A 26,985-nucleotide genomic window follows, 5' to 3' on the forward strand; every position below is an offset into this window, starting at 1 on the left:
AAAACTTTGAACATCCTGTTGCCATCAACAGTGATCTGAATTCTTCTTGCTATTATTTCTAGAGAATATATTTATTGTGTGTAAGAAACAGATGTATCAGAAGAGTAAAAGGGTAAATAGTTGCCCAGATAAGGGCATTAAGTGTTGTCTTCCATAGAATCCTCCATTCCTGGACGGTTGGTCGGGCTGCTGCGTCATACATGAGCTGGGCTCACTCTGGAACCACAGTGGAGACGTACTGAACTATTCTGGTCATAACTCCAGCTGTTCCAGTTGTCTGGATTATTAGCAACTGAGGGAATTGTGCGTGCTGGATACTTGCTGGCAATAAAGCAAAATAAGGCACGGTTCTGACTCGTTGCCAGGATTAAGAGAAACAAGCATTAAGCTACAGGTAGTGTTCAATTTATGACCACAGTTAAGTACAAAATTGCTGTGGCTAATTGTGAAGTTGAGTTTTGCTTCATTTTATGGCTTGCCACATTTACTAAGTGAATCCCTGCGGTTACGTTAGTCACACAGTTGTTAAGTGAATTGACTTGGCTTGTCAGAAAGTCACAGAAGGAGATCACAGTATCCCAGGACGCTGCAACGGTCATAAATATGAACCAGTTGCCAAGCATCCGAATTTTGATCCTGTGACCGCAGTGATGCTGCAATGGTCGTAAGTGTGAAAAAGAGTCATGTCACCTTTTTTTTCAGTGTTGTAACTTTGAATGGTCACTAAATGAACTGTTGTAAGTTGAGGACTACATGTAGATTTCTATCTGAGATTGATAGGGCTTTAATTTCCATGGAAAGGAGGAAATGGGTTGTTGGGAACTTGAAGACCTGGAGGTTCAGGTCTGCTCTCATCCATATAAAACCTCACAATTATCTTGTTAAAATTTCACTTTTCACTCAACAATTTCTGTGTGTGATCCCTGGCTACGATGGAAATGTTACTGTCAGTCTCCCAGAGGCATGCCATCATCATGCCTCTTTAGTTTTTTTTTTTTTTAAATCTCAGCTTAACACTAGCTTAATTAAAGTTTTCTTATCCTATCTCTGGAAAAAAATCTATATGAAATAAATGAAGAATCAGAATAAGATTCATAAATGCAGGGGTTTGGTGAGTTAATTTGTGACCACCACCATAAGTGGATGGGGAGAAACAGGCTTCGACTCAATCCTGCCAAGACTGAGTGGCTGTGCATATCGGCATCTCGGATAAACCAGGTTGTTCCACCACTAATGATGGGGGGTGAGGTGTTACCCACCCATCGATAGGGCTCGCAACTTGGGCATCCTCTTGGATTCACGGCTCAATTTTGAAGATCATATAGGAGCCGTGACCAGGGGGGCTTTTGCCCAGCTTCGTCTGGTGCGCCAGTGGCGGCCCTATCTGGACCAAGATGCCCTACGCACAGTTACTCATGCGCTTGTGACCTCCCGGCTAGACTACTGCAACGCTCTCTACATGGGGCTGCCCTTGAGGACCACTCGGAGGCTTCAGCTGGTGCAGAATGCAGCTGCGCGAGTTGTTATGGGAGTTTCCCGATACTCCCATGTAACACCTCTTCTCCGTGAGCTGCATTGGCTTCCGGTTGCCCTCCGGGTGAGATTCAAGGTGCTGGTAATGACCTATAAAGCTCTAAATGGCTTGGGTCCGGATTATCTAAGGGAACACCTGCTGCCGGCATCAACTTCCCATCGTCCTGTGCGCTCCCACAGGGAGGGCCTTCTTAGGGTACCGCCGGTTAAGGAATGCCGGCGGGTTATCCCCAGGGGAAGGGCGTTCTCTGTGGGCGCGCTGGCCCTTTGGAACCAGCTTCCCACGGAGCTTAGGACCGCCCCCAACCTTCGCTCATTTCGTAGGGACTTGAAAACTTGGTTTTTTGAGTTGTCTGGCCCAGACTGAGGGGTTTTAATTTTTAATTAATGGGGTTTTAGTTAAGTTCAGGGATTAATTTAATCTTAGTTTTAATCGTTTTTAATTGTATATGATGTATTTTAACTTTTAATTTTCCCTGTAAACCGCCCTGAGTCCTACGGGAATAGGGCGGTATATAAATTTAAATATAAATATAAATAAAAATAAAAATAAAAATAAATAAATAATCACATAATTTTTACCTTAACGTAATGATTTGTCTGATCTGATGATCCTTAAGAGAGTATACCTCAAATAAAGGACAGAATGTTTTTTTATGTTCTAAGAAGTTTAAATCCTAGTCATTGTAGAAAGTTGTTCAGACATTTGATAGATGCATAATCTGACTTCGCTTCTGATAGAGAAGATTAAGATGGGAGATAACATATTCATAGATTATAATATTTTACACAATGTATTTGTGAAATACCAGTGCACTTATAACAATAATATATGGATTTATTCATGTAGAAACAATGTTTCTTATTAAAATTATTTAGATTTAAATTACTTTGAATCTAAAATAATTGTTCATTTAATTCTAATCCATACTGGGTCCCCATCACCTGAAAGTGTCAATAAATTATTAGTAAATACTGCATACGTGTGCACCAGGCTCAAAATATAAATGCCATGCCACTATTATGGAATAAAATGTGTATTCTGTAAAACTGATTATCTGAATGTGACCTGTAAAGAATACTGTGAATAACTTTGGGGGTGGGGTATTTTAAGTCATTTAACGTATGAGCTTGTTTAAGCGTCAGTGTTATTAAATTCTTCAGACCAGAGAAGAACGGAAGATGGAAGCCATCCTTCAAGCTTTTGCCAGATTAGAAAAAAGAGAAAAAAGAAGAGAACAAGCTTTGGAAAGAATCAGTACAGCTAAAACGGAAATAAAACCAGAATGCAGGGATACGCAGATCATCAACGAGACAGAATTTGTTCAGGTAGTTGCCCATGTTTCATCAATTGATTGTGTTACCTGTTTGGATGCTTTTCGCATAGTGTTGTTTCTTCCTTGCTCTGTTCCCGCCCAATACTTCTTGGGACAATACACTTGGGTGTCGCTGCTCTTTCTAATGATGTGGGTTGGGCTAAGACAGAGTGAGCAACCCAAGTCACACAGGAGTCTCTGTGACTTCAGTGAAGGTCTGAACCTCTGTCATCAAATCGGTGGTTTCATTCTAGTTCACCAGCTTTTGCATTGCTCAGTGCTTGCGTAAGAAAGTGAATTTCGAGATTTGGAATTCTACGTGAATCCAGTCCTAGCGTCCATAATAATCAGTGCAAACAGTACTTAAATAAAAGAAAGATGAAGTAGAACTTTGCCATTTTTCTTAACCAAATACCCCGATAGATGATAGATAGATAGATAGATAAATAGATAGATAGATAGATAGATAGATAGATGATAGATAGATAGATAGATAGATAGATAGATAGATAGATAGATAGATAGATAGATAGATGATAGATAGATGGTAGATAGATAGATAGATGATAGTAGATAGATAGATGATAGATAGATAGATAGATAGATAGATAGATAGATAGATAGATAGATAGATAGATAGATGCCAAGGCACAGAAACGCTAAAATGATCCTAAATAAGATGTATGAGCAGTACTGCCAAACATGTATTTTTATCCTTTATGTATTTTTTTCCCATTTCGGTGGGAAAAGTTTATCAAAGGGTGTGTGTGAATTCTGTAACTTTGGATTATGTGTAATGTCAGGAACCAGCAAAAGAGGAAACGCCCACCAAGCCAGCCCCTGCCAAAGTCAACAGGACAAAACAGAGGAAGAGTTTTTCCCGGAACAGAACGCACATCGGACAGCAGCGACGAAGGCACAGAACCGTCAGCATGTGTTCGGATATCCAGCCCTCCTCTCCTGACGTGGAAGTGATCACTCCGCACCAGGAGCCCGAGGCCACCGTGCTGTCGGCTGAGCCTGAAGCAGAGACACCCGTGGCTGAAATTGTCCCCGAGCCTGAAGCCCCAGCACTTAATAAATGCCCCACGAAATACCCCAAAACAAAAAAGGTTCGTGGGGACCTCGTGCCTGCCCCGTTAGAGAAGGGAAAAGTAGCTAATGCAGGCAGTCCTCGACTTACAGCTACAAACTGAATTCAAAATTGCTATTGCTAAGCGAGAAAAGTTGAGTTTCATCCTGTTTCGGCAGCCTTGCTTGCCACGGTTGCGAAGCGAACCGCTGCAGTTGTGAAGTTAGTAACCCGGGTCGTTAAGCGAATCTGGCTTCCCCGTTGACTTTGCTTGGCAGAAGATTGCGAAAGGTGATCACGTGACCCCCTGCAACCGTCATAAATACGATTCAGCTGCCAAGCCTCTTGGGTTTTGATCTCGTGACCCTGGGAATGCTACACGAGTGTGAAAAACATCACACTTTTTTTCAGGACCACTGTAGCTTCAAACGGCCACTAAACAAAGTGGTGTAGCCGAGGGCTGCCTGTGTGTCTTTTCTCTCCCTTTTTTTTTTAACGTGCACCAGAAGACTTTGCCAGCAGAGTCGGGGGCTCTGCTGATTTTTTTTCTCCCCCCTTTCTGTTCCAGCACTTGGTGAGCGAGTGGTTAAGTGAGAAGAACGAGAAGCCGGGAAAGCCAGTGGAAAACCTCTCGGAAAGGCCTCTGCGCATAACCACCGACCCGGAGGTCTTGGCCACCCAGCTGAACTCTTTACCAGGCCTCACTTTCAGCCCGCATGTCTATACGACGCCAAAGCACTATATCCGTTTTACGTCGCCCTTCCTTTCTGAAAAGCGGCGGAGGAAAGAACCGATGGAACGCATTCTGGGTTCCTGCAAGAAGGTAACCTATCCGCTAGCGTAGGTTTTATACAGAACATTTTTATTTTTATTTTTGAAAGGTAAATCAGTTTTCTGGATTAGGGAATGAGGGGATTCCCGATGAAATTGCTTTTCATTAGCACCGAATCAGTTGTCATTCCACCCTTGGAAGCTGATTTAGATTTATTTTTGTCCCCTGTTTTGAGCTGCAGATGATTTATATTTCAACGATGACGGTAGCTTATGTATCAGGTGAGCTTTATGTGTCCTTTGATGGCATCATCCTCATCCTCACCATTCCTGTTTTTGCAGCGTTGGTTAAAGCAAGCTCTGGAAGAAGAAAACTCGGTGGTTGGTTTTTTTATTTCCTCGCCCCATGAAAGGTCCAGAAGTCCCATCGTCAACGGCGAAAGTAGAAGCCCCTTATTACTGACCGACGGCTGTTGCTTGCCAGGTGAAGTTAGTCATGGATTTCACCCTCATCCCACGTTCAGGGCTGGGGTGGCTTATGGTTTCCAGACCAGCAGTTGAGAGCCTGTGCTTCTCAAATGCCCATACGCAGGCAGTCCTCAACGTACGGCCACAATTGAGCCTCCAATTTCTGTTGCTAAGCAAGACGGTAGTTAGGGAAATTTGGCCCCATTTTACAACCTTTCTTGCCACAGTTGTTACGTGAATCACTGCAATGGTTAATTTAGTAACATGGTTGTTAAGTGAATCCGGCTTCCTTATTGACTTTGCTTGCCGGAAGGTCACAAGAGGGCATCACGTGACCCCAGGACACTGCAACCGTCATTTGCCAAGTCAGTTGCCAAGCATCCGGATTTTGATCTTGGGGCCATGGGGATGCTACAGTGGTTGGAAGTGTGAAAAAATGGTCGTCTTTTTTTCCAGTACCGTTGTGACTTTGAACGGTCACTAAATGAAGTGCTGTAAGTTGAGGACTACCTTTATCATGCCTTCAGCACTGACAGAGAGGCTCCCCTCCCCTCCTTTTGGAGAGAGAGAGAGAGTGAGTGTGTGTGTGTGTGTGTGTGTGTGTAGCAATAGCACTTACATACCACTCCACAGTGCTGGTTTATAGAGGCAGCATATCGCCCTCAACAATCTGGGTTATTTTACTGACCTTAGAAGGATGGATGCTTTTTTTGTAAAACAAAAAGGTGCTGGAACTCACACATGTCATACAACCTGCCTTGCCTATCCTACAAGGTTCCATCCAAAAAAGGTGTGTGGGTGTGTGTGGGTGTGTGTGTGTGTACATATACATACACACACACACACACACACACACACACACACACACACACACATATATATATATAAAATTTTATTTTTATACCGCCCTTCTCCCAAAGGACTCAGGGCGTTATCTATCTATCTATCTATCTATCTATCTATCTATCTATCTATCTATCTATCTATCTATCTATCTATCTATCTATCTATCTTATCCATCCATCCATCCATCCATCCATCTATCTATCATCTATCTATCATCTATCTATCCATCCATCCATCTATCTATCTATCTATCTATCTATCTATCTATCTATCTAGAGAGAGAGACCTCAAAAAAATAAAGGGAACACTTAACACAATGTACTGTATTTAATAGTAGGATATCTTATTTTCTGTTCCCTTTATTTTTTTGAGCAGTATATTTTGTGTGGGAAGTTTTCAACTGGGGAGGCCTCTTGCTACTCGTTAGTTTTAAATGGTGGAACAAATGCTTAAATCAGAGAAAAATCACTTCTGATTTTTCTCCCCATCTTACCTACAGATCTGACAACGCCCCTCAAGAAGCGAAGACCCTACCAGCTGTTGGACTCCGCCTATTCAGAAACGTCGACGCCCACTCCTTCTCCATACGCCACGCCCACCCACACCGATTTCTCGGCCTCGGACCCATTGTTGCTCGCCACGCCTCCCAGAATCAAAGCGGAAGACGAAACCTGCAGGAATGGCTACAAGCCTATTTACTCAGCCGTTGCTTCGGTGATTCCATGTGTCCATGGGAACGCAGTGCACTTTGAGGCGAGTCTCCGCCGACTGTCCTGCCTTGTCAGATAAATCCATTGGTGCAGCTTAATTGCCTCGGGGCGGCGGGAGGAAATGGCTCTGTTCATGAAGAATAAAGCTATGCATGGATTTCTCGACTTGGCCACAGTTCGCTTAGTAACTGTTCAAAGTTACAACAGCACTGAAAAATGTTTTTCACATTTAGCAACCATTGCAGCATCCCCATGATCATGGGATTGAAATTGAGACATTTGGCAACTGGTTCATACATAACGATCTTTGCTGTGTCCCGGGATCATCCCTTTTGTGGCCTTCCGACAAGCAAAGTCCACGGGGAAGCCAGATTCACTACTACTGCTTCACAACCGGGTTACTAACTTATCAACTGCAGGGGTTCGCTTAGCCCCTGTGGCAAAAAAAGTCATAAAATGGGGCAAAAACTCACGTAACAAATGTCTCGCTTAGCAAGAGTCCGAGAGGGTCTTGGCCCCGTGTCCTGTTTTTAAGGTCCTCTTTGCACAATAGGTCAGCTCCTGCAATGCAGTCAGCACTTAACGAAAGAAATAGGTAGTTTTACATGATTGAAGAGAAATTATTTTGTTCTTTATTTTCAAAAATCATCAGAATTGTTCAGTTCTGCAGTTTTCAAACATTCCTTTTTTTCCCACTGCAGAATATTTCTTCACCTGAAAGTTCTCCAGAAGTTAAGAGGCGAACATTTAATCAAGAGGTAAGTTTGTGTGGGAAGTTTTATTTGGTCTGCTTTGCAAAATCTTTTTCCATGCTGTAAATTCTTAGAATGTGTAGTTCAGGGAAGGCTTGCAGGAATGCACATTTGCAGGCATGAGATCCTAAACAGGTGAAATCCTAATGAATCACTAATATAATTCCTAGGGTCTAGCTTCCCAAGTTCCTACTTTCACAAAGTAAGTAGGATTTTCTTTTTTAAAAAAAAGGTCTAATATACCAAAGAAGACAAGCTAACAGATATGCAATCTAGGTGTGGCAAAGTGTTCAGACAATCTTGTCTTTTAATGGCACAGTCATAAATAAAGGAAGCAATTTGGTCTCTTCCCTCTCAGGCCCCAATGCAATTAATTGGATAGCTAACTTTTGTTGTTCCTCCAAAACTTTTTAGTTTTTAGGAATGTGTATAGTCACCAGCTATGATTAAAGATTGTTTCAGTAAAAAAAAAAATTAGAGTGTGCAGAAAAGTTTGACTTTAAAGATTAAAGAGAAAGAAGTCTCCATGTACTTTAGAACATGGGATAATTTCTATCAGTGGCTAGAAAATGAGTCAGAGAGAAAGGAACGTGATATGTAATTTTGAATATATGTTAGTAAGAAGAAGGCTATTGAGAGATTAATTAGCATATTGTTTATAATAATTAACGATATCTATTATTGTTAGTTAAATACATGTACCCAGACACTATGCTGTTTGCTAAATATTGACAGTGTTATTTGGAAAAACCCTAATCCATATCCCGACCCCACCCTATCCCTAACCCTATAAAAACTAATTTGTGTGTGTGTGTGTGTGTGTGTGTGTGTGTGTGTGTGTAAACTGTTTGGATTGCTAACAAAGAATTAAAGGGAGACTAATATGGCCATTTCAAACTCATTTGTTCTCATCAGTTAGCCATACCCTTCTGAGATTCAAACCTGGGCCGATTGCACCTTAGGCAATTTTTCTAACCTTTAGGCCACTGGCTTTTTCTCGCTTTGTTAGCTGAGAGGCAAGGGAGATATGTGTGAAGTGTTTGAGTGTTTGTTAAGTATTATATATATACACATATACACATATACACATATATACACATATATACATATATATATATACATATATATATATATATACATATATATGCATATACATATATATGCATATACATATATATGCATATACATATATATGCATATACATATATATATATATATATATATATATATATATATATATATATATATATATATATATATATATATATATATATATGAGATTGTTTCAATAAAGCAGTTTTAAAAAGAGAACAATTGGAATATTAAAATATTAAATATTAATAAATATTAAATATTAAAATATTAAAAATAAAAATTGAATAATAGGAAAGAACAAAGAGAAATCAAAATGTAGGAGTCTCTATACCAACACACCTGTTAACCTTAAGGAAAAACTCACCCATTTTAGATCTACAGTTGGATCTTGTAGAACAAATCTACAAGTTGGCTGTAAAAGCGAATACAGGAGGGGGAAAAAAGTATCTATTAAAAATGAACTACTGGCATAGTTAGCATGGGAGAGAGCTTTTATTCAGGCTGTTTTGCGCTATTTCCCCCAACGTTGTCACCTTCCCGGTCTTTTTTGAACAGGGATACGAACGTTCCTGCGCATCCATGCTAGCACTCAACCCGTTCCGAAATTCCAGTCTGACCGAAATATGCCTGCAAGAGATAAAAACGATCGGCTATTCCAGCCCCAGGAGCAGAGCTGACGGCCCCAGGCAGTGCTCGGGAGAGAAGGAATCCGCCTCCGAGCTCCAGCTGGGACTTGAAGCAGTTGAGCCAAGTGCCCTGTACAAAACGCTGGACGCACCCTGCCACAATCGGACTGATGCAAACAGCCAACTGGAAACGGCTCATTGCGGGCGGGGAACGGTTTATCCAACCTGGATCAAAAGTCCCGACAGGACAGGGCTCAATTTCTCCATGAATTCTAATTTGAGAGACTTAACTCCTTCGCACCAGTTAGAAGTCGGCGGCGGGTTCCGGATCAACGAGTCCAAGTGCCTGATTCCAGACGACGCCAGAGGCATGTTTGTGGAAACGCCGGTTTTTTGTACTTCCGAAGAGGGACTCGGGGCCAGTTTCGGAAGGACTGCCAACAGCGACAGCATGACGGATGGCAATTGCACACCCCAGAATCCCCCACAGAAGAAAAAGGTACCAGCTTAAGGAGAAGCCACAGTGAGGGACGCACTTCTGCTTGTATATGAATTTTATATCCTCAAGACTTTCCAAAGGCTTCCGTGTGGGCTCCCCACTAGTTAGTAAACGGAACGGTTTCATAAAATCGACTTACGAACTAGCAATATTGAAATTTAATTTCAGCACTGGAGGCAAACACTTAACGTACCCTTCACTTGTACCTTTTGATAGTCTCCCAAAGCCTTGGGAGGAGATAAAATAATGGAATGAAAATGAAGTTACGCAGGGTTGTCCTTGACTTACAAGAGTTTGCTTAGTGACTGTTCAAAGTTACAACGGCACTGAAATAAGGGGACGTATGGCCATTTTTCACACTTAATGATCCTTGCAGCATTCCCCCCCCCATGGTCACTGATTGAAATTCAGGTGCTTGGCAACTGTCTCACACTTAGGACGGTTGCCGTGTCCCCGGAGGTCACGTGATCCCCTTTTGCATCCTTCTGACAAGCAAAGTCCAGGGGGAAGCCAAGACTAACTTAACAGCCGTAGCAAGAAAAGTTGTAAAGTGAGGCAAAACTCACCTCGCCGGTGTCTCTCACTCAGCAACATAAACGTTGGTCTCAATTGTGGTCGTTTAGTCGAGGACTACCTGTATAGGCTAGTTGAGTCCTGATAATCTACAGCACGGCTCCCCCAGGGCAGATCAGTCTGAAGCAGGGGTGTCAAACTCAATTTCATTGAGGGCCGCATCAGCATTGCGGTTGCCCTCAGGGGGCCGGGTGGGCGTGGCCAGAGTGGGCGTGGCCTACTGGGTGGGCATGGCTAGAGTGCGTATGGCCTACTGGGTGGCCATGACCAGCTCTACATGGTTCGCATCAAGGGTGCCTATGGGGTCCTGGGCAGGAGTGGGACAGATCTGAGGGTCTCTGGCAGAAGGAGGGTCTCTGGGCCAGGGCCAAGGCAGTGGGGGCCGTTCCCTCACTGTTTCCAGGATGGCTTTGCGGGCCACATGAAACCACTTCGCGGGCCGGATCTGGCCCCCGGGCCTTGTGTTTGACATGTCTGGTCTGAAGGAAGCTTGTGAGGGAAATGCCCATAACAGAGATGGCAATACCTTGCTTTAAGCTTCTCACTTTGTTTGGAAACCTGCCCCTGACCTAGGCATTGTGCTGACTTGCCTGTGAGAAAATCAGGTGTAAACCAGGTGTAGGGATCTTGCTCTACGTCAGGAGTCGGCCACTGTGGCCACCTTTACGACTTGTGGACTTCAACTCCCAGAATCCCTGAGCCTGTTAAGAGATAAAGATTCAGGGCTGCTAGTATTGAATCTCAACTTACAAAAGCACAAGCTAGAATATAACCTAGATCCCACTCACGCCAGATAAAGCTTGGCTCGCTTGCCTGCTGCTTGTGCAGTTCAGTTCCCAAAGAGGCCACGGACCGGAGGTTGAGGAGCCCTGCCTGAATGGATACACAAGGCCCCTGACTTAACAGTGACAGTTGAAGCCAGAATTTTGGTCGTAAGTCATCGCCGTTGTAAGTTTAGTCACCACGTGACTGGACTCTACTTGGTGGCAGTTGGTAAGCAAATCACACGGTCGTAAGTCTGAATCTGGCTTATCCCATGGGCTTCTCTCCCCCCCCCCCCGGAAAACAGCAAAAACATTGCAAACCACGATCACGCGATTGCAGGATCCTGCAGCTGCCGTGCGCCCAAAATGCAGTCCTGTGACCTGGGGTCACGGCAGTTGTGACTTTGAAAATAGATTGCAAGTCCCTCTTTTTTTTTTTTTTTTTGAAGCGTCTTGTCGTAACCGGTCATAATTTGAGGACTACCTCCCAGTGCTTCATAAGCAGAAATGTCTGCATCAATAGAAAGGCAAGCTTATGCTGACGTGTCAAATATTTTTAAACTTACATTTGCCGGTGGGTGCTTTTAAAATATTACAGTGAATAAACTGGCATGTTATTCAGATGGTAACACCAGCTGCCTGCAATTAGTGCAGGTTCGAGTCCCACCAGGCTCAAGGTTGACTCAGCCTTCCATCCTTCCCAGGTAGGTAAAATGAGGACCCAGATTGTTGGGGGCAATTAAGCTGACTTTGTAATAATGCCGCTTGGGGTGTGTGTGTGTGAAAGCCCTAATAAGCAGGCATATACATAGAATGAAGGCTACTGCTAAGCTTGTAAGCCGCCCTGAGTCTTCGGAGAAGGGCGGGATATAAATGGGATTAAAATAAAAAATAAATAAATGGTCCAAGCACACACACACACACACAGCTCTACGATGATTGTTACAAAAAAATGACCCTGACCGTTTTTCACTGTCTTTTCAAAACAGCGGAGACATCACAGTGCCCAAGAGTCTGGCGGGGAGGGAGGGAGAGCTGTGCTGTAATAACTTAAAAGAGAAATGAGAGAAACCGTCCTCTCCTTTTTGCTTCTCTCCCAGGTGTCGCTTCTGGAATACCGCAAGAGGCAGCGAGAAGCCCGAAAAAGTGGCTCCAAAGCCGAAAATTTCTCTCTTCTGAGCATGTCACCTCACGCTGCTGGCGGAGGAAACGGCGGTGCTGCTCCCGACGGCTACACCAGCAGTGAAAACGGGGAGCAGCTGGAGAGGGAACACCCTGCCAGCCTCCCCTTGTCTTTGCCAGCCGCGGATTACAGCGCCGTTTCAGAAGAAGCCGAAAACTCTTCCTCCTCAAAGGAGGCTTCCGGTGAAAAGAGCGATCCGGAGGGCCAGTGGTAAGTCCTTTTTTTAAAATCGAGAAGTCGCTGACCTTGCGAAATACCGTCACGGGTTAGAGGCAGCTAACCCGTCAAACGGGGGCAAAAGCTGTTTTCCAAATGGGTTTGCTACGGTCGGTTTGCGACTGTGTCGCTTTGAGAAATTACAAAGTTAATACAAGCAACCTGGAATTAAGGAGAAACTTCCTGACAGTGAGGACAGTTAACCAGTGGAACAGCTTGCCACCAGAAATCGTGGGCGCTCCATCACTGGAGGTTTTTAAGAAGAGACCAGACAATCACCTGTCTGAGACAGTATAGGTTCTCCTGCTTGAGCCAGGGGGATGGACTAGAAGACCTCCAGGGCGCCTTCCAAATTCTATTCTACTCTATTCCTTATTCCTTTCATACCAGTCTGCGTGTAAACTGAACAGACTTTATGAGTCCTTTGGATGGTAATAGACTCAGGTCTGTTTATCCATGTGTGTGAGCAAATGAGCATAGAAAACCGCACGCGATGCCACTAGAGCCAGGGGTGTTGAGCCGTGGTACCTTGTGGGCTTCACTGGGTATTGGTGCTTAGCTGGAATAACGACGATAGCGCAGTCAGGCCTGCCATAGAGACAAACTGGGGGCAGGGGGGGCGTTGTAAACCAAGCAGCCAGGCTTGCCATCAAAATCTCAACTCTGGCAGGAGGTTGAATAGGCCAAGAGCATTTTTTTATTTTATTTTTTTGCGTGCGGGCAGATGTTTCCGTGAAGTTACTTTGAGTGGCAGAAACTACTAAAGTCTTAGTTCTTTTCTGATGTCCCTTATTTTTCAGGAGTGAGTTTCATCCTAGTCACAGTCAGGTGGTTGAGGCCTCTTTACCTCGGCTTGCAGCATTTCAGTGAACGCGTCATGGCTTTAAAACTGGGTAGCAGTAGAATCTGCTTAACTCTGCTCTGGAACCTGCTAGCAGCTCTCGGCTTAACTCTCACACCAGTTGTGTCTTGCGCTGGGAAAGCTTCTCCCACCAAACGAAAGAAATCGTGTTGTTTGCAGGCTGGGTGTGATTGGTCGAGTCGAGTCAAATCCAGCCTTTTATTACGGCCAGGATCTGCGTAAGGAGGATGGCATGAAAGATACATAAAACTAAAATTACACGTAAAAAGCTGAAAGCATATAAAAACAGGGAAGCTTAACAAGGAGCAGCAGGTGAGCATAAAGAAGCTGGGTGTGTAAGAAGCCAGCATCAGGATCATCCTAGTTTGCCCCAAGATAGTCTTCGTTGCTATTTCCACCAAAAGCAGAAGGTCACACCCAGGCCAGGTGTCGCCTATCCTAGGAGCCGATTCTTCAGGACGGTCCATCCTGCGGAACTCAGCCTGCCTTTATGCAAGAAGGTTCTCCCAGCAAGGTTTCCGTTTGGGCCGGGAGCTCTCCCTGGCCAGCCTTCCCTTGGAACAGGGCGGTTAGCACGGGGGGTGGGGGAGTGTGGCCTGATCATGATTCCCAGCGAAAGACAAAAACCTGCTGCCGTGGTAAGAAAACAGCGCCACCCTCTAGTCTGCACTACATCTCTGTGCCTATTCACTTAGGCAGGTGGGGTTCTCTAGGGCAGAGAGAGACAGGGATCATTACATCACTGATCGTTGGACACTGAGGTGAGGGACAACTCAACCTTTCTCGCTGGACTTTCCTACCTACTTTCTTACTTGGGGCTAATAATGTATGTGCTACAGATTTCGCCAGTGTTAAAAAAAGTTCATGCGGCTCAGCTCACTGTCCCGCTCAGTCCACGAGCAACTGTATAGTTCTTACCCTGGAGACCCCGTATGGGTTCATCTAGATCCTGTACTGGGTGAACTACCGCGGGATTCACCCACCATTGCTCTCACGGCTTCCCTCGCATCCCACCGTTTTTTCCCCGTGAGGAAACACCAAAGGAGAACCTCTAGAGGGCTTTCTAAGGCCGTAGAATACTTTCCCTGCCTTTGCGTTTTCCTTAATCCCGACAGCGTGAAATATTTTAAATCGTAAGCCATCAAAATGTTTTGAAGCCCTTTCGTGCCCGTTTGGCCTTCACATTTGTGGCGAAGCAAATTACAAGTTGGGTTTTCCTTTCTCTTTTAAAGGACCTCTTCAACATCAGTGGAGCAAGTCAGGGAGCGAAGTTATCAGCGAGCATTGCTTCTTAGTGATCATAGAAGAGACAAGGATTCTGGTAAGAGGTCACTGGGTGGATCACACTCCTAGCAGCTCCTTTTGTAGCAGCTCCTTGTTGCTGAGCCGGCAGTGGCATAGTGGTTAGAGTGCAATATGGCAGGCCGACTCTGCATTCCTACAGCCAGGTGTTCGATCCTGACCAGCTCAAGGTTGACTCGGCCTTTCATCCTTCCGAGGTCGGTAAAATGAGGGGGGGGGGTAACAGGCTGACACTAAAAACCGCTCCGAGGGCCATCAAGCACTGCAAAGCGGTCTATAAGTCTAAGGGCTATTGCCACTGCTGTTGTTTCTGGTGGTCTGTTTTGATTGGTGGCAACTTTTCACCACAACAGACACTAGTTATTGGATCTTAGGACAGTGGTCTGGGCTTCTGTCTGTTACATATATAAAAGTTTAATCTATTCTCTCCTCTTCTTCCCCTCCACCCCCAATTTCTTACCAATGTCCAGACCCAGCAATATTTCTATTTATAGACTTGTTTGTTGCAGAAACTGATCCTGAAAATCTGGAGTCTATAAGTGAATGTCCGTCCCCAGATACTCCTCTGAAGACGTGCAAGAGCCCTCTGAAACCAAACAAGGTACAGCGTAATCGAATTTTTCTCTCTCTCTGTATACAAACACGCATATAAAGGTAAAGGTTCCCCTGCACACGCGTGCTAGTCGTGTCCGACTAGGGGCCGGTGCTCATCTCCGTTTCAAAGCCAAAGAGCCAGCATTTGTCCGAGGACGTCTCCGTGGTCTTGTGGCCGGCATGACTAGACGCCAAAGGCGCACGGAACGCTGTTACCTTCCCACCGGAGCGGTCCCTATTTTTCTACTTGCATTTTTACATGCTTTCGAACTGCTAGGTTGGCAGAAGCTGGGACGAGTAACAGGCGCTCACTCTGTTACGCGGCACTCGGGATTCGACCTGCCAAACTGCCGACCTTCTGATCGACAAGCTCAGCGCCCTAACCCAGAGCCACCGTGTCCTTTTATGTGTGTGTGTGTGTATGTATATGTGCTTGTATGTAGATAGATGTTTATTACTCAGCTTAGAATTCAAAGATAGTTTTCATAAAGAGGCAGTATAATTTTAATTGTCAAATGATGGAGACAAAAAGAGGATCTCCTGACACCCTGCTACTCTGAATCCCTAGAGACATTTGTAAGACTAAGATGGAAAAAAAGAATGCTGGACTTGACTGGTTTTATTAGTTCAGCAAAGCAGTTCTTAGCGGGTGCCCAGGTCAGACTCGAGGTTATAATTCTGTACATTTGTGAATTGCAGAAATATGTCAGTAGTAGTAATTTTACCAATGCCAGTTAGCATAGGTTAAAAGTCTTAAGTGCTAAGTAACTGCACAGGATTGTTTCAAGACTGGATAGAGAGCTCTCGCCAGCAAACGCAAATGTCGTACAGGTAATCCTTGAATTACAACAGTTCTTTAGTGACCGTTCAGATTTACAACGGCACTAAAAATAGTGACTTATGACCATTTTTCACACTTACGACCATTGCAGCATCCCTGTAGTCACATAATCAAAATTTGGATGCTTGGTAACTGGTTCATCTTTATGACAGTCGCAGCGTCCCCTTTTGCGACCTTCTGACAAGCAGAGTCAATGGGGAAGCCAGATTCACTTAACAACCGGGTTACAAACTTAAGGGCAATGATTCACTTAATAACTATAGCTGAAAAGGTGGTAAAATGGGGCAAAAGTCACTTAACAAATGTCTCACTTAACATCCTAAGTGTTGAGCTCAATTGTAGTCGTAAGTCGAGGACTACCTGTATTCGAAATACTAAAGAGTGTGTCTATTTTTGCTTTTAAGTAAGATTTCAGAATAACAATTAGTTGTTCAAATGAGATTGAAGCCATTATGCCATTAATGCCAGGTATCGAACAGATCTATTAATGCCAATTAAATATTGCCTTAATTGTATTTTTTTTAAAGAATTAGTTAAATACATTAAATATGCCTTGCTAATTCTCTACTGCAAAACAACCCAGAGGCATGATGACATTTTGGGCTGCAGTTTTTACTCGAAATAGTTAACTTCTTCAAATATTAGTAAAGCTGTGGGCTTTTCCCAGAAGTTGTGATTGTCTTTATACAGTTCACAGAACAGGAATATCGTTCCTTTCATTTCAACGAGGTTCAAAATTGTCTTGGGTGAAGAAATGCCGTTCTTGGTGGTCCTTCCTGAGCCTGCACAGAACTGCATTTTTTAAAGCCAAAATGAATGCCTTTCCGACCACAGGCAGGCACTTAACTCTTCTTTCTCTTGATGCAGACTTCTTCTTCCTCACCAAATCCTGTAGTTCCTGCTCAGCCGCTCGGAAAAACGCCCACAAAACAGGATTCCCAGTGGGAGAGCGCCGGAGACACTCCTGGGGCCGACAACACAACTCACCCCAAACCAGACCAGCAACCGAAACCGACGCCCAATAACGCCGAAGCACTTTCAAACCTGCCCCAGCCCCTCCTGCGTGGCGCAGCCGACCCCCTCACCCAGAAGCCGCCGCCTGCCCCGCTGAAGCTCCCTTGCCCCACTTCGCCCCACGTCGAAAACCCGCCCAAGCCATCCACCCCCCTCACCCCAGCTCAGCACGGCTACCTGTCGCCAAAGCCTCCTTCCCAACCGCTGGGGTCGCCGTACCGGCCTCACCACCCGCCCTCCCCCCAAGTGGGGACACCTCAGAGAGACTCTCACCGGGGTTTCTATGCCACGAGCCAAACTCTCCAGCCTGGCACCCCACAGCCGACCACCGGGACGTTGTTTTCCCCAACCTCCTCGGTCTCCTACGGTCAGTTTCACCAACAAACTCTCAACGCCGCCGCCCCGCCGCCCCCTCCCCCGCCGCCCCCTTCCTCCACGTATTATCAAAACCAGCAACCCCCCTCAGGAAACTTCCAAAGTTACAATCCGATCAAAAGCAGCCTCCCGTCCCAGCAGACCCTCTTTCCCTCCGGACCAAACCAAGCCCTCGCCAGCACCGCCTGCCAGCAGCCGCCCGTGTCGGGCCACCTGGTCAACAGCGGGCACTTCTTGCCCTCTCAGACGCCCGGCATCCATCACCAGAGCCCCGTGGTGGGGGTGCCCCCGCCTCCACCCCCTCCTCCGGTGGCCCCCGGAGGACCCCACCTCGTGCAGCCGCAAAGCGCGCAACCGCAGCATGCTGCGGCCCACGGGGTGAGCCCCGCAGCCGCCGGCTCCCACCTCCATTCTCAAGCCGCCGGCCACCACCTGCCTCCACCCCCGCCGCCTCCTCCCGGCCCCCTCCCTCACCACCACCCGACTCACCCCACCACGGCCCATCAAGGTTTGCAAGCACAACACCAGCATGTCATCAGCTCGGTGCCGCCGCCTCCTCCGCCACCGCCGCCCCCCCCTTCCAACATCTTGAGCTCCGCTCACCACACGGCGCCGGCCCAAGGACTGCACCACCCATCTCACCAAGGGCCCTCCCTTTTCCCTTCAAGTGCTCATTCAACGGTGTCAACTTACCCATCACAGCCTCCGCACCATCCCCCTTTGGGATCCGGACCTCAGCATCAGCCGGCGGGAACGGGAGCGCACGGCCCCCTCCCCAGCCCGGTTCCTCACCTCCAGCCTCCAGGACCAGCCAGTATTGCCACCCCTCCGGCCTCCGGCTTCTGCCCTCCTCATCCCGGCTCCGTTTCCCTTCCTCACGGCGTGCAAGGACCTCAGCAGGCATCTCCGCTGCCCGGGCAAATACCTATTCACAGAGCACAAGTGCCGCCAACGTTTCAAAACAATTACCACGGTTCCGGGTGGCATTAAAACGGACCGGTTCTCCTCCTCCTCCCCCCCGCCCCCCCCACTCCTTTTGCTTCTAAACATTTTTAAAATGTTCTGTAAAAACTGTATATTTCATATGTACCTGTTCAAGGTACTTTTTAAAGCTTGTACATTATACTTTGTATAAAAGCAAAACACCAGTGCGTGCGCGTGCTTTTCATCGTCTTCTTTCCAGTTTTGCTTTTAAAATAAAAGGAGAAAAAAAAAGAAAAGAAAAATCCCCAAAACTGCGCGGTTAAAGCCGGTTTTTTAGGTGTTTTTTTTTAATTATTATTATTTTGTACACGAACATTCCAGCTCCCGTTTGTTCTGGCAGTAGATTGGTTGCTGCATAACTTTTCAATTTTATTGTTGCAGTTAAACTTCATTTAGTGAATGTTTTCTATATTTACTTTTTTATACATATGTAATTAAAAAAAAAGGAAGTACACAGCTAAGTGACGGCACTAACAGATCTTTTTTTTTCCATCTGTCAACAGTTTTTGTGTGCATATAGTAGAAGACGCAATACAGATTTTTTTTATATATAGTTTGGTGTGAACATGGCTCTTTATTTTTCCACACTTCTTTTCAGACATTGTAATTTAATGTATAGATTGTTTCTAATGTCTCTGGCGAGTGCTGTAAATACTGTTCCTTTTGCGTGTAAAACTGCTTAATGCTTCTCATTTGATATAGTATTGTACATACAAGTCTTTTGCAAAAGCGTGTGATCTTTGTGAAAGTAGTACAGTATATGAACTTTATTTTTTTTTTAAATATACTGTCACCTTGCAGCACTGGTTGGGCATTTTAATTCATGTTAATAAATCACAATTATGTCAGTTTTAACCCTCTCGTTTTGCTAGTTTGCTCTTGGAAGAAAATGTTACGTTGAAAAGGGGGTGGTGGGGGAGTCGGGGGTCCTTAGCTGCTCCTCACAGGCCAACGGAGGCATGTAGTCCCTGAGCACAACAGACACAAACACAGGACCGTTCAATCACCTGTTTAATCCAAAGCACTCTGAAGAAATGTAACAACTTTCTCCAACCTAACAATGCAGTTTGGAGGAAAATGCTACCCCTGGTAGTAGCAGAAACTACTACAGTTTACTAGCGTGCCATTTATCAAATGGCTTTCTTAAATGCTAAACACTACAGGAGGTCTTTGACTTACAGAAGTTCGTTTAGGGACCGTTCCAATTTTACAGCTTCCCGCCGTTTTTGCAGAGTTACCATCTTTGTAGCATCACCCAGGGTCACCGGATCAAAACTCGTGAGGCTTGGCAACTGGCATGGACTTGCGACTGATGGCAGCGTCCCGGGGGTCACGCGATCCCCTTTGGCGACCTTTCGACGAGCAAAGTCATCAGGGAAGCCGGATTTCACTTGAACAACCGGTTTGCTAACTTATAAACTGATTCACTTAATGACGGAGGCAGGAAAGGTCGTAAGATGGGGGGAACTCACTTAGCAAATGAGGAAATTTTAGGCTGAATTGTGTTCGTAAGTAGAGAACTATCTGTAACATCCTAGCTCCAGATGAGACCATCATATTGCAAGCCTTGTACAACAGTTCACTTAGTGACTGAAGTTACATCACTGAAAAAGGTGACTTACGAGCGTTTTTTCACGCTTAACGTTGCAGTATCCCCATGGTCAGGTGATCAAAACTTGGATGCTTGGCAACTGACTTGGCAAATGACGGTTGCCGTGTCCCTTCCGACGAGCAAAGTCCAAGGAGAAGCTGGATTCACTCAGCAACCCTGTTAGGAAATTAACCACTGCAGCGATTCACTTAAACGACGGTGGGCAAGAAAGGTCGCAAGATGGAGCAAAACTCATTTCACAAATGCCTCACTTAGCAACAGAAACTCTGGCTCAAGTTGTGCTCGTACGTCGAGGACTTCCTGCACTGATAAAACCGGTACTAGAAGAGAGTGACCAACCGTGTTGGGGCAACATAAAAGTTACTACGAATTATAGTCCGCTCCATCCTTGTGAGTATATTAATATGCTGCATGAGAACTCTGATTCCTTCCTCTTTACATGAAGCAGGATCCCGTCTTACCTGCCTTCACAGTGAGATGGACACAATAAACTTCTCAATTAAGCAGGTTAACCAGGTGAGGTTCTTTCATATTACTGTTTTCCCGAAAGTAAGGCCTACCCCGAAAATAAGCCCTCGCTTGCTTTTTCAGGGTGAGCCTAAAATAAGCCCCTAGTTTTGGGGCGAGGTGCACGCCTAAAGTTCAAGCTAGGGCGGGGGTGTGGAGCCCTGCACCCACTTACCTTGCAGCCAGGCCTCTCCTCGCCAGCCCGCTTCCGCGTCCACAGGCCTCCATTTTGCAGTCGAAGGCCTCCGCTGTCAAGAACCGAGCAATGGATTGAATCCATTGCTCGGTTATCGGCTGCAGTGGCCTTCCAGAAAGGCCTTAAATGCAGACTGGAGCTTCACTCTCAGCTGCAGAATGAAGCTGCTCCTTCGCCTGCAGATGTGGGCTGGCTGGGCAGGACTACACACACACACACACACACAAACACACACACAAATAAGACCTAGTGCCTCTTGGAGGCCAAAAAATAAGACCGGGTCTTATTTTGAGGGAAATGTGGTACTTGAGGTGGTGCCATGTATTACACCAGGGTTCTTCAAACTTGGCCCTTTTATGATGTGTGTGTGTGTAGCAACAACTCATTTAAAAAATGATAAAATTGAAGTGTGGGGCATCGGATGTGTCATTGTCACCCAAATCAAACAGATCCAGCCGCGAAATCAACTTCAACTCTGTTTTGTGTACGGAAATGAAGACGGTCTTAAGCCAGATGTAAAATCACCTCTTTTTTTTATATAGTACATAAATAGAATACAGTATGCAAATAATAATCAGGGAACAAGCTAGGCAAACCAAAGCAAACTCTTCCATCATAATCCTGTTCCGCATCCCCCTCCCTCACATTACCCACCCACCCTCGGGGAGAATTTCAAGGCAAGGGCCGAGAAAATAACCACCCCACGCTCCCTCCTTGAACTCAGGAAAGGCAATATTGCCATGACCAATCAGGGCAAAGCATTGTGCTCAATCAATCTCCACTAGGCTGTTAACCAACGGACAGTGAGTGAGTGAGGTCCTGGGTGTTCTCTGACCTGGGTGGTTTTCTTGCAGATGTTTCATGACCCAACTAGGTAACGTCATCGGTGCCTTGAGTTTCCTAGTTGGGTCATGAAACGTCTGCAAGAAAACGCAATTTATGACCTGTGGGGTTGTTGATGGTGGTGGTTTTTTTTGCAAATGTAGTTTGTACATATATATACAAATGTAGTTTTATTATATATATATATATATATGTAGATCTTTGGTCATTCGGGTTTTTCCCCATGTAGAATTGGAGGTATCAGGGCAACGTTTCGACGAAATCTCATCCCTGATACCTTGCCCGGATACCTCCAATTCTCCGTGGGGAAAAACCCGAATATATATATATATATATATATATATATATATATATATATATATATATATATGTATGTATATGTATGTATATATATGTATATATATATACATATATATATGTTTCTCTGCTAACAAAGCGAGAGAGATCCTGTGGCTTAGAGGTGAAAACAACTGCCTAATGTGTAATCAGCCCAGGTTCAAATCTCGGAAGGGTATGGCTGACTGATGAAAACTAATAAGTTTGAAATGCATATCAGTCTCCCTTAATTCTTTGTTAGCAATTTAAAATTTACACAAATATGAGCTGTCACCGGTGTGACTACTGCCTGTCGATGGCCTTCAGGATAGGCTGACACAGGAAATAAAGATTTGTATATATATATAAAGTATTAAGTATTTAGAATACCTTGCTAGGCCCCAAACACGGGACAAATCTTATTTCCTGTTTCAGCCTAACCCAAGGCCATCCACAGGCATATATATATATATATATATATATATATATATATATATATATATATATATATATATATATATATATATATATATATATATATATATATATATATATATATATATATATATATATATATATATATATATATATATATATAAAGGCTGGGGTATCTATTGTGCGTCGCTCTGCTTGTTTTGTTTCCTTTTTTTAAAAAATAAACGTTCGAAAACAAAAAAGCAAACTCTTCTGCAGCATTGCCGTTTGATTTTTGTTATGTTTTGTTTCTTTCCTAACCAACATTGAAGGAGTGAAACCATTTGCCCCGACCAAAAACAATCCAGAGGGAGCAGGATAATTTCTGAAAAAAGAAAAAACAACCACTTTAATTAAGACAACTGCAAGCACCTCAAACAATTAATTATTGTTACAATATGTGGGGGGGGGGAGAGGAAATCGTCTCACAATCTTTAAGAATCGCAAAGGCGTGTGAATAACTTTAAAATGGACAAAGTGGCACCATAATTAATGTGTAAAACCAGAAATAAATTTACATTCATTCCTACTGACTTTTAAAAGAGGCTAAAACACACCTCTGTATTTTTACATTCTAAAATCTGTATTGCCTAGGAGTTCTCTTTTTGGGAATCTACTTTTCTTTTTCTTTTTCTTTCTTTTTCTTTTAATACAAAAACACCTAACTTTTGTGTGCAACTTACGAAGGAAGATTAGTTCCTCACTACGTCAATTATGAGAGGGGGGGAGATAAGCTAGTGCAATTTTGTTTATGAAATAGGTAAAGCTATGAATGGAAGGTGCATGATCTTTCATTTTAATGTAAGGTTTGTATCATTTCTGCTTTTTTTTTTGTTTTCCTCCGTTAAACGGGCTACATTTTTTTTTGTCATCCACAGTCCTGCACAAAACGGTTCCAAAGTATGTATGTATGTATGTATGTATGTATGTATATATATATATATATATATATATATATATATATATATATATATATATATATATATATATATATATATATATATATTTGTTTACTCTTCAAACACTCCTTTAAAGTGCCTCTTGGAGACTGATTTTTTTAGAAATCAGGAGCCATCTTTCTTTCAAAATCCAATATAAGCTGCAGAAAGGGACATTTACACGACTCCCTAAAGCAAAGCAAATCCGCTACATGCATTTTGTAATACGAAAGTCACTTTCAATTTAATAGCTTTAACTCTGCAACTTGTGCCCCATCCCGTTTTTTTTTTGTTTTTGTTTTTAATGGAAATAAAACATTTACAGGGTGCATTTACATGAAACTATTTTACAAGAACAAGTTTCCCTCTGCTTGAAGGATAAGAATTGTACATTTCCAAATTCGGACTTGTAAATTATATAGAATATTCAGCTAAAATAGTTTCCATAAATAGTTACAAACCTGCCCAGAACACGTTTTAAGGGAAGAGAATCGGGCAGTTCAAAAAGTCGATGTTTGAGTTCCACACAAACACAAGAAACAATGTTTAAAGACACGAGAGTTAAGTGGGGTGGGTTTTTTTTCTTTTTTCTTTTTTTAGGAGACAGGTCAGTAGAACTACTAGTTGGAGACAAATAGGCAATCTTCCTTTCTCCTTCCTCCTCTTCCTCCTCCTCCTCCTCCCCCTCCCCAGAACACAGTGCACGAAAAAGCAAAAATGTCAAACGGTACCTCAAAGTAAAAAATAAAGGTCTGGGATTGAAGCCAGCTCATTGACCATTCCCTCTTAAGAGCAGTTATGACAGTCACCATTCAGGTTTGACGTGTGAGAAAGTGGTGGTTGGAGGGGGGAGGGAGGGAGGGGGGGCGCACCCTGGTCCAACGTGTTCGATCCAAGGCCGCTGCTACGAATTCAGCCAAGGGTGCCGAAGGCATTCGCCAGCCGAGGCTCGCTTTTCCGGGACCATTTCTAACATGGGGATCAGGAAATCGGTAAACTCGGCCGCGTCTTCCTGCGGCCAGCCGTATTTCTCCACCAGAACGTCAAACAGGCTCCAGGGTTTCAGTTTGGTAATGTGCCGAAGTTCTCCTGCGTTTGACGAGAAGGGAAGAAGAGGAAGCGTTACTCCTGTTGGTAATGACCTACAAAGCCCTACATGGCATGGGTCCGGGATACCTTGGGGAGCACCTGCGGCCGGCGTCAACTTCCCTCCGCCCAGTACGCTCCCACAGAGAGGGCCTCCTCAGGGTGCCACCGGTCAAAGAATGCCGACTGGTGGCCCCCAGGGGGAGGGCGTTCTCTGTGGGCGCGCCGGATTTATGGAACCATCTTCCGGTCGAGCTCCGGATGGCACCTGACCTCCGCTCCTTCCGGCGCGATCTCAAAACCTACCTTTTCGAATAAGCTGGCCTGGCCTGATGGGATGGGGTTGGGTTTTATTAATGAGTTTTAACCTACTTTTAATGTGTTTTAATTTATTCATGGGCATTTTGTTTAATCGTTTTTAATTTTGTATCTTGTTTTTTAATATGTATTGCCCTGTTCACCGCCCTGAGTCCTTCGGGAGAAGGGCGGTATACAACTAAAATTAATAATAATAAAAAAGGTATTTTTATTTATTTATTTATTCCAGATTTCCGTCGGTTTTGACTTTGGGAAGCAGCCGCAGGGAGGCACCCGTGTTCTAATCACGCAACGAAAATATCCTCGCCGTTTAACAGATTTGGCCGTTTTTTTAAAAAAAAAATTGGGCAGGAGGGCCCGTTTCGCAAAGAGTGGAAACTAACCTTGTAGTAATGTATTCATCGGTATTTAACTGGAGGGGGATAACTAGGTGTATAACGTGGTGGGTTTTGATGCACCTGTGGTTTTTTTTTAGTGTTTGGGGGTGTTTTGTTACCTCCTTTGGATTTTTTTGAGTTTTGTTTTTGGTATTCTAACTTTGCTTTGAACAACATTCTAAAATAAAACATATATTAAGAAAAATATCCTGGTGTTTCATGGCCCGCAAGAAAAAAAAACTCCCAGAAACAGATTATCTTGAGACACAAAGCCGTTTTCCACACATCCCCGAGATGCTGCATGACTTAGAGCTATAAGCCAAAATGTCAAAAGCGTCATAATAAATAGAATTCTTCCAAGTACCAAATGTAAAATTAAAATTAGAATCTACAATGCTGATTTATGTAATGGGGGGGCACCTTATACTATAAAATCCACATAATACCATTTGGTGCAAACGCAGTCAACCTGGAAGCTTATGAAGGTAAAACTCCCAGCAGTCCTGCACTTAGCATAGGTTTCATCCCCGCTCTGTGGGATGGGGAATTCTGGGAGTTGAAGTCCAAAAGCCTTAAGGATGCCAAGGGTGGACCTCCTGCTGCGGAAGGCCATGATGAAATACATTTAGGCCTCGACTTAACAACAGTTCATTTACTTGACCGTGCAGTTACAACGGGACTGAAAAAAAGTTGACTTAGGACCATGTTTTACGCTTATGACCATTGCAGCATCCGAATTACAGAATCACAGAGTTGGAAGGGACCTCGGAGGTCATCCAGTCCAACCCCCTGCTCAGGCAGGAGACCCCTACAGAATCACAGTTGGAAGGGACCTTGGAGGTCATGTAGTCCAACCCCCTGCTCAGGCAGGAGACCCCCTACAGAATCACAGTTGGAAGGGACCTTGGAGGTCATCTAGTCCAACCCCCTGCTCAGGCAGGAGACCCTTACAGAATCACAGAGTTGGACGTCAAAGGGGGCAAAGTCCTCAAACTCACTTAACAAACGTTTCACTTAGCCACATAAAATTTTGGGCTCAATTGTACCCATAGGATGAAAACTGCCCTAAAAAGGGGGGAAACCTGTTGTGCTCTGAATGCTTTCTTTCAACAGAAGCCACAGAAATCAGATCTTCGTGGCCTTCCAGCCGCGAAGGAGGAATCTGGCCTTTTTTAGTAAAATAAGACTGAAGGGGAAATATTTGAAATGGGCAGAGACCAGGGATCAAAGGGCCTTCAAATCCGATTTTGAGAAAGTTATATTAACTTATTACATAAAATTATATTAAGAATGAGTGGAACGGCTTCCCTCCAAAGGTGGTGGGGGCTCCATCATGGGAGGTTTTTAAGAGGAGGCTGGACTGCCATTTGTCTGAAATGGTCTAGGCCAGGGGTAGGCAACCTTGGCTCTTTTATGACTGGTGGACTTCAACTCCCAGAATTCCTGAGCCACCATGGGGGAAACTTTGGCCCTTTGATGACTCGTGGACTTCAACTCCCAGAATTCCTGAGCCAGCATGGGGGAAACTTTGGCCCTTTGATGACTTGTGGACTTCAACTCCCAGAACTCCTTAGCCAGCATGGGGGAACTATGGCCCCTTCATGACTGGTGGACTTCAACTCCCAGAATTCCTGAGCCACCATGGGGGAAGTATGGGTCCTTCATTACTTGTGGACTTCAACTCCCAGAATTCCTGAGCCAGCATGGCTCAGTATGGAAACCTCTCCCTTTCCCCTCAGCATGGCTGGCTCAGGAATTCTGAGAGTTGAAGTCCACGAGTCATAAAAGTGCCAAGGTTGCCTACCCCTGGCCTAGGCTCTCCTGCCTGAGCAGGGGGTTGGACTAGATGACCTCCAAGGTCCCTTCCAACTCTTGTTAATTCTGTAAAGTCAAACTAACATAAGGCAAACCACAAGGGGGCGG

The 26,985-nt window shown here is 44.5% G+C and overlaps 2 protein-coding genes across 9 annotated transcripts in view; one reads left to right on the forward strand and one right to left on the reverse strand.

Moving 5' to 3' along the window:
- Nucleotides 1–19,251, forward strand: part of KMT2E (lysine methyltransferase 2E (inactive)) — a 59,825-nt gene extending 40,574 nt beyond the window's left edge. For 7 of the 8 annotated variants that reach the window (XM_083365655.1, XM_083365651.1, XM_083365652.1 and 4 more), the window contains 11 exons: nt 2,698–2,862; nt 3,653–3,961; nt 4,490–4,744; nt 5,035–5,176; nt 6,506–6,759; nt 7,418–7,474; nt 9,119–9,688; nt 12,126–12,418; nt 14,519–14,607; nt 15,059–15,189; nt 16,891–19,251. In XM_083365655.1, the coding sequence (XP_083221781.1) occupies nt 2,698–2,862; nt 3,653–3,961; nt 4,490–4,744; nt 5,035–5,176; nt 6,506–6,759; nt 7,418–7,474; nt 9,119–9,688; nt 12,126–12,418; nt 14,519–14,607; nt 15,059–15,189; nt 16,891–18,402 (3,777 nt within the window). In that variant the 3' untranslated portion in view covers nt 18,403–19,251. The remainder of the gene's footprint in view (nt 1–2,697; nt 2,863–3,652; nt 3,962–4,489; nt 4,745–5,034; nt 5,177–6,505; nt 6,760–7,417; nt 7,475–9,118; nt 9,689–12,125; nt 12,419–14,518; nt 14,608–15,058; nt 15,190–16,890) is intronic. The other variant, XM_083365653.1, reaches the window with a different exon arrangement.
- Nucleotides 19,252–23,562: 4,311 nt separating this feature from the next.
- Nucleotides 23,563–26,985, reverse strand: part of SRPK2 (SRSF protein kinase 2) — a 122,513-nt gene continuing 119,090 nt past the window's right edge. The window contains 1 exon segment of the mRNA XM_083365838.1: nt 23,563–24,370. Within this exon segment, the coding sequence (XP_083221964.1) occupies nt 24,186–24,370 (185 nt within the window). The 3' untranslated portion in view covers nt 23,563–24,185.

The sequence above is a fragment of the Vipera ursinii genome, assembly GCF_947247035.1.
Source record: "Vipera ursinii genome assembly, chromosome: 6".
NCBI classification, from domain to species: Eukaryota; Metazoa; Chordata; class Lepidosauria; order Squamata; family Viperidae; genus Vipera; species Vipera ursinii.